This window comes from Cavia porcellus, unplaced genomic scaffold, assembly GCF_034190915.1.
Source record: "Cavia porcellus strain 051 isolate PalLab524CR breed Dunkin Hartley unplaced genomic scaffold, mCavPor4.1 scaffold_15, whole genome shotgun sequence".
Classification (NCBI taxonomy): domain Eukaryota; kingdom Metazoa; phylum Chordata; class Mammalia; order Rodentia; family Caviidae; genus Cavia; species Cavia porcellus.
Genome location: NW_026947498.1, coordinates 55,031,748 through 55,039,004, shown reverse-complemented (window position 1 = coordinate 55,039,004; position 7,257 = coordinate 55,031,748). Strand labels below are relative to the sequence as shown.

Here is a 7,257-nt window from a genome sequence, read left to right as displayed (position 1 = left end):
TGGTTTAATCAAATAGTTTCATCACTGTATTTTTCTAGTCACTTGATACTAGTATGTTCTCTTTTAGTAGTTTCAGGCAGTTTCTTTACAGTGTTTGTGGGGGTGTCTATTTAGTAAATAATTTTAGTACATAAGGAATGCAAAAACTACACTATTTTAACTTATTTTTAACTCCTATATCTTTTATTGTATGTATAATTTCAACATTTATTTTAAATCTTTTAAGAGACTGTTTTAAACATTCTGTATTAATATAGAAAGCTTTTTCCTTTGGGTGCTCTTTATTCTTCTTGCACTAATACACTTCATTTGAGACCATTTTTCTTCTGCTGAAGAATTTCCAAGTATTTTTTAATGTGAGTCTAGGGGCAATAAGTTCCATTTACATTTGTCTGACAGGCACTGATTCACACTTGGTTTTCTGGGATAAATTTACTGGAAATAGAATTCTTAATTGGTAGTTATTATCTTCTAGCATTTAAATACACAATGACATTATCTTTTGGCTTTTTTCTTGTGAAAAATCAGCTTCAAGTTTTACGTAGCTCCTTTAGAGCCTGGAAAACTTTATGATGCCTCATTTTCCCAGCAGTTTCTCTAGGACATGTTGGGGTAAACTGCTGATTAACAGTCACTTCTTTAAATGCAACTTGTTTGAATAGCTTCTGCAGATATTTTGTCAGTTTTTTAAAAAAAAAATCTTAGTATATGTTCACATAAAACTCTGACCTTTTGCTTTCCTTTTTGTGAGTTCACTTATGTGTGCTAATATTTTCACTTTTATATATTACTGCATGATCCATTTTTTAAGCATCAGTTTCAATATATTTTGCTAATATTTTCCTATTTACTTATCCTTTCACTAATATACTGTTAAATTCATCTAGTGTAATTAGTATTACTGTACTTAAATTTTTTAAAAAAATTAGTTTAATATGTCACATCTAGAGTTAATACCCTATTTAGAACATCTCTTGTGATTTTGTTATCTATTGTTTCTGTTTTCAGTAATTTTAGTCTCACTTATTATTTACTTGGTAAGGCTTTTTAATTAATACCATATATCATGCATATGAAATGTAGAAACCTCTGGCTTATGTTTAGCTATCTCCAGTGACATTTGCCTTTACTCAGTAGACTGGCCTTTGGCTGGCTTGTCCTTAGCTCAGGAAATACCAGGTTCTCCGTGGAATATCTGCCATTTGTTAGTCCTGCATTCCAAATTTATCTCCAGAACCATGATAATGCCCAAATCTCAGCTTAGATTTTCAGCCCTAGTAAATCTTTTCTGTTTGACTTCCAATTTGGCTGGCACATGGACAGTTTAGAAAAATGCATGAAGAATGTTAGTCCCACTTCTCTGTGGTTGTCTCTGGAACAACAATATCTTAGGTTCAGGGTTACCATCCTAGTCATGAGCCCTCATTTTTTGTTCCCTTTGTAATAACAATATTTACTTATATAATATGTAGTTTATTTCTATTATTCATGCCCTGAGTTTTAAATGTACAAATGTCTTGAGAAAAGAAACAAAGTAACCTTAAGTATAAAGTTCTTCTCAGTGCACACACAATCTTTATCAAGTTTGGCTTCAAAACACATGCTTATCTTAGTTATTTTTTAATAGTTAAATCAGATGTTTTGGTTTGTCTCAATTAAAGGATTACTACTATACCCAGGTTTGTCACAAAACATAGAAGCAGAAAATTTCAAATGTATTTTTCTTTTTTAGAATTTATTGATCACTTATAAAACCCTAGATTTTAACTGTTTACAAATTTAAAATACCATGTATACACCATGAATGTCAGTATTTATTAAATATTTTATATGGTCTTCTACAGACAACAATAAAAAATAATTCTCTACATGACACTTGTGTTTCAAGTCATAGCCCTTGCCTAAAATGGTTAGTCTGTATTGTTATGTAAGCTTCATTAAATCCCAAAGCTCACTCTTATTCAACAAATATTTATTGAATACCTATTAAATGCCAGTGTTTTAGGCAACAGATACCAGTGAATGAGACAGGCAAGATTCCTCTTGACATGTATCTTACATTATGAGAAAGATGATAAAAAAAATCAACCAAATTTTAAATAACAGGAAAATAGTACCTATGACATGGAAGGTGAAATTTGACAGGAGAACCGAAGAAAGAAAGTGTGAAACATAAAGTATAATAGGTGCTCCAGGTGGAAAGCATGTAATGTAGGATCTTAAAATGATCGAGAGAAGAAAGATCTATCTTCATGTTCCCATTTTCTATACGGGATTCTACTTGTCCCATTCTGCATTGACCGAACTCCTATTTACTTGTTGCTTGTGACTCACTGGGTATGGAATTATGTTGAGTTATCTTTACAAGTTAAGATGTTTGTTTTTCAGTTAGACTCAACTCCTTCAGGTCAGGGAATATGAGCTATGTTTCTTAGTGTACACAAAGACAAAAGCAGTATTCTCAGAAGCAAGTATTACATAAACTTTCATTCATGAGCAAGTTCATAAATCTGATAAAGTGATCCACAATGTTGTCATAATTTCAAAGAGTATGCAAAAGGTAGAATTAGAAAAAGAATAATGAGTCTTGCTTTAACAAGTATATGCAATAAATCTTTCTAAATTTCTATTTTAGGTTTTTTTGTACTGATGTTACTGTATTGATAATTTTTTTAAACAATCTACAATTCTTAACTGAAATGGAAACACTTCATCTTTAGTTGTTGATGCATGGCTTTCATCACAGGCCTTTGAAATTAAAATAAAAATTTTCTTGGATTAAAATAATGCTGAACTTTATAAATCTATCTTGAAATTAGTCCTTCATTTTGTCATAAAACAGTTTCAAGAAAAAAAAAAAAACAATGGCTCCCACACTACTATGCTAGTTTCCTATACAAACCGCTATTTTCTTTGAGCTGAAAAAGCACTCTGACAGAGAGATTGATTATCATTAATACACTGCAGGTGTATTGTACTGTTGAAATCATAGAAATGGTTATATAATTTCCTGGTTTTAAAAAATGATACAGCCTTGGGAAGGAAGAGGTTCTAAACCAGCAGCAACATGCTTGAAATTGAAAGGTAAAAACATCTATCTGGTCTTTTTCTTTCAAAATGTTCATTAAAAACCTTAATGTAAGAATGCTGTAAATTGTGCCGGGAATTTAGATCAGCGGTGTGAGCATCTGCCTGGCAAGTACGAGGACGTGAATTTGATCACCAGTGCCAAAAACAAACAATAAAAAAGAAAAAAATTAATGCTGTAAGTTTGGCTTTATTCTAGCTATAATGCTTCTTCATTATAAAAATATTTGAGTCTTGTTTTGCTTTTGTCTTTACCCAAAGACACAACTGAAGAATTTTCAAGTAGTCAGTTTTATCCTTTTTTTTTTTGAAAAGACAATAGGGGGGTATGAAGAGAATATACTAATTGAACATCAGGACTCTAGTTTAAAATCACCACCACTTAATAATTATATGATCTGAGTAAATCACATCTTTTATATCTCTGTCTCCCAAATAGAGCTACGTCTTTCCTAGAAACCTTCAAAACCTTTACGATCATTAGTTGTTCCATACTGCCAAGCAATACTCATGATTAAAGATTATGTAGTTCAAATATATTAACTGATCAAATGTATGTGTGACATCTTTTAAGCTTACTGTCAAATACTCTAGGGCCTTGTGAAACCAGAAGTATGGCTATATATTCTGTTCTTCCTTATTTGAATAAGGGAAGCTGGAAATAAAAAATATTTTCAAGGATTTTTATCAACAAGAAGTAAACTTACACACATTGGATGATGAATGAGAAGTTTGAAATTTATTTTTATTTTTTGAAGGGGAGAGGGGAAGACTGAGGGCTGGGGTTTGAACCCAAACCTTATACTGGTGGCAAGTGCTCTATCACTGTGCTTTGGGAAAGAAGTGTGCTGTATCGATGCTGACTTACCCTCATTTGCTACTCTGGGAAAGAATAATAAATGTTTATTCCAGTAACCATCAGGCAAACCATTTTTTCTCTACTTTCCAGAAAGGGGACAGGCCAAGAAAAGTGAAACTAATTTGTTTATGATCACACAATATGCTAGATATGGAATTCAAAAATTCAAAACTAGATCTATCTGAGAAAGCCATTTTAACTAGTGGTTTCTAAAATTTAATGTTCATCGGAATACCTATGGCACTGGCTCCAAAGGCAACTTTCCATAAGGCCTCCTGGAACACACATTTTTATAAACGCATCATGTAACCATGAAAGTGGTCCAGGATCTTATACTTAAGAAAGAAGCCTGTGAGCTCTACTGAGAAACAACTTCTAATCTACACCTCCAGGTACTGAAAGTTTCCTACTCAAGACAATCAGAAAACACGTATCTTCATGACTAATTAGTATTTGTCACTTTTAATCTTGCTAAAAACCATTTTATCTGAGAGGCATATAGTTATTGTGTTTAAGAGCATTGTTAAATTTCAATCTGGTTAAAAAAAAAGAAGAAAGAAGAAAGAAGAAAGAAGAGGAAGAGGAAGAGGAAGAAGAAGAAGAAGAAGAAGAAGAAGAAGAAGAAGAAGAAGAAGAAGAAGAAAGAAAGAAAGAAAGAAAGAAAGAAAGAAAGAAAGAAAGAAAGAAAAGAAAAGAAAAACAGCACTTTTCCTGAACTAACCAGAAGATAAAATGCATCATCCAAACAGGGATACTCTAGAGTGAAAGGTACTTTGCATAATTACATCAAGACAACAGACACTAATTTGAATCATTTCAAGCAAATCATAGAAAGGAAAAGTCAATCAAACTTCTTCCTTGTGTCCTACCATTATTATGCATTTGTATATACTCATTACCACCTACTTAATACAAAACAAACACCGGGTTTACCATATGCTTAATTGGAATCCCGTTATCTTCTGCTCCTGCAGAACTAGATAAGAATACTGTCCTATTATGTTCTCACTAACCACTAACTATTGTGTTAAGTCTAGCCTCTTCCTTGGAGCTAAGCCTGGCAGATCAGCACTTTACAGAAACTTGCAAAGACACATATGACTTGGTATAGCCACCAACTAGCCACATGACTTAGGCCACGACATATTTGTAAAATGAGAGGACACATTAGAAGATCATGAAGGGGTCAGACGAGCTTTGGCATTCTATGATTCCAAGACATCCTTAGTATTTAATATGGCTACATGACTCACTTCGTCTTGGTACTCTTTCAAATTGCTCTTTCTTTTCTCAGAACAGAAGAAAAAAATTTAAGCACAATTAAACAGAAATACACATTTGAAGTACAGATTTAAAGTAGTTTCTGGTTTATCTAAGATGAAATACACAGATAAAATATTCACTAAATTAAGAGATATTTATTCTTTCCACATGAGAATGAAATTCTCATGTTAAAAAGATGAACTAAGAAATGAGTTGTAAACAAGAACTAAGTTTTACAAAGTAACCTCCTACATGATCACGACCTTCATGTGCCAGACACAGTAACCATACTGAAGACCCTGTAAGTTATTAGGTCTGGAATTTAGATATATTCTTGGCATTTTACATACTAGGTGATTAACATTTTTTGGATATTTTCTGTCATATTATCCAGCTTATTATCATTTTAGAAAAAAAATCTTTAGTAAATAACTACAGAAATAAAAGTTTTAAAATAGAGACTTAAAGTAACTTCAAAATACAATTACCCTGAAATACGTAATAAAACATTTTCTGTGTCAGAAAAAAATTATTTCACTAGGTAACTGAATTACTTTAATACAACCCTTAGAGCACTTACACAATACCATTTCCAAAATAATTTTTGACCTCTAAAAATTAAAGTTCTCAGTGACAAGCTTACATACACAATTGTAATGTGTATAAACTTTGTCACAAGAAGAAACTACATACAATTTTTCCTTTGCAAGAAAATGAAAGTAAAATTAGAAACTTTTAAAGCAGAAAAAAAATCTCTTCAAAATGCAAATTGATTAAGGCTCAAAGAACATGTTTATAAATAAACATACAATTTTAACTATTTACCTCAGCAAATAACTTGTATATAGAGCGTCTCTCATTTCTATTACCTCCTGACTTCTGATTCTGGGAGTGTGTATTCTGCACCTACTATGTAAGATGTTGGGAACATAAATGTCTTGTACTATGATAAAAGACATTTAAGAACCAACTTTTGAGGGAAAGACAAGTCTTATTCCTTTTCCTAATTTATATGGTATAAATACTTCGCCTATACCAGATTTCAAGTCACCAATAATTTGATAAGTGGCTTGCAAACTTCCTTAACCAATCATTCTTCCTGAGCCGTTATTACAAGCCAGCTCTGACACACTGCTAAGTGGTCTCCATCATCAAGTAATTCATTAATTTATGTATGAGCATGTATTTTAGAGGACAGAAAATACAGAAGATGAAATACAATTTAAGTAATTCAACTATATTTTAATGACTAATTTTAAAAGTTGAAAGGAACATTAAAATATGTGGATTTTTTCTACTTCTCTACACTTTCAGATTTTCTCCTAAATTTATTTCAAAAAATTAAAATGCACTATACCGAGAGAAATGAAAAGGTGAGTAGAATAAGGAAGAAAAACAGGGGAAAAAAAAGAAATCTACAGAGGAAAAAAGCTCACTAAGAGCAAATACACTGTAATTATTAAAATTGTATCTTCTTAAGCCCCTTCAGTTTAACTCATACAAGTCCCTTAGACCTGTCTTCTGTCTTGACCTATTTGGCTGCCACTTGATACAATTAGCTTCTTTACCACAATACTGAAGAGCATACTGCTTTACACTCCTCACACAACCAGCTCATAAGAAGAGGCAAAAATACATGCTGGGATCTGACAACTACACTTGCTTCGCAGAGCTGTTCACTTTGAGTCAGTCCTTGGGCAACTGTTGGCTGGTGTGATCAGGGAGTTCTTCTGGTAGCAAAACATGGAGTCTACAGGTTGGGCATGTCCCTTGTTGCATCAACCATGGCCTAATGCACTGGGAGGAAAGAGAGTCAAGTTAGTTTCTCACACTTAGCCAGCAGCAGCAGCAGTCTCTCTGTGTATCAAGGTTAGCAACCAACATGGTACCTTCTCTGTGGTGTGCTGAGCATTATAATTGATAATGTTAAAACTGTATGTTAGTTTATTCTTTTAAGTTTCACCCTTTAATTCCAGTTTTCAGGAGGTACAGCAATTCTTCCTCAGAAGAAAATTGGGCAAACTTGCTATAGTCTCTGTCTGGTTTAT

General features: G+C 32.6%; 1 protein-coding gene across 5 annotated transcripts in view; it reads right to left on the bottom strand.

Annotated features, from left to right (window-relative positions):
* Positions 1-3,804: 3,804 nt before the first annotated feature.
* Positions 3,805-7,257, bottom strand: part of Dzip3 (DAZ interacting zinc finger protein 3) — an 85,974-nt gene continuing 82,521 nt past the window's right edge. For all 5 annotated transcript variants that reach the window (XR_010039415.1, XM_063224912.1, XM_063224914.1 and 2 more), the window contains one exon: positions 3,805-7,006. Coding sequence is in view for 4 of the 5 variants with exons in the window: in XM_063224912.1 (XP_063080982.1) it covers positions 6,896-7,006 (111 nt within the window). In the remaining variant the exon portion in view is untranslated. The remainder of the gene's footprint in view (positions 7,007-7,257) is intronic.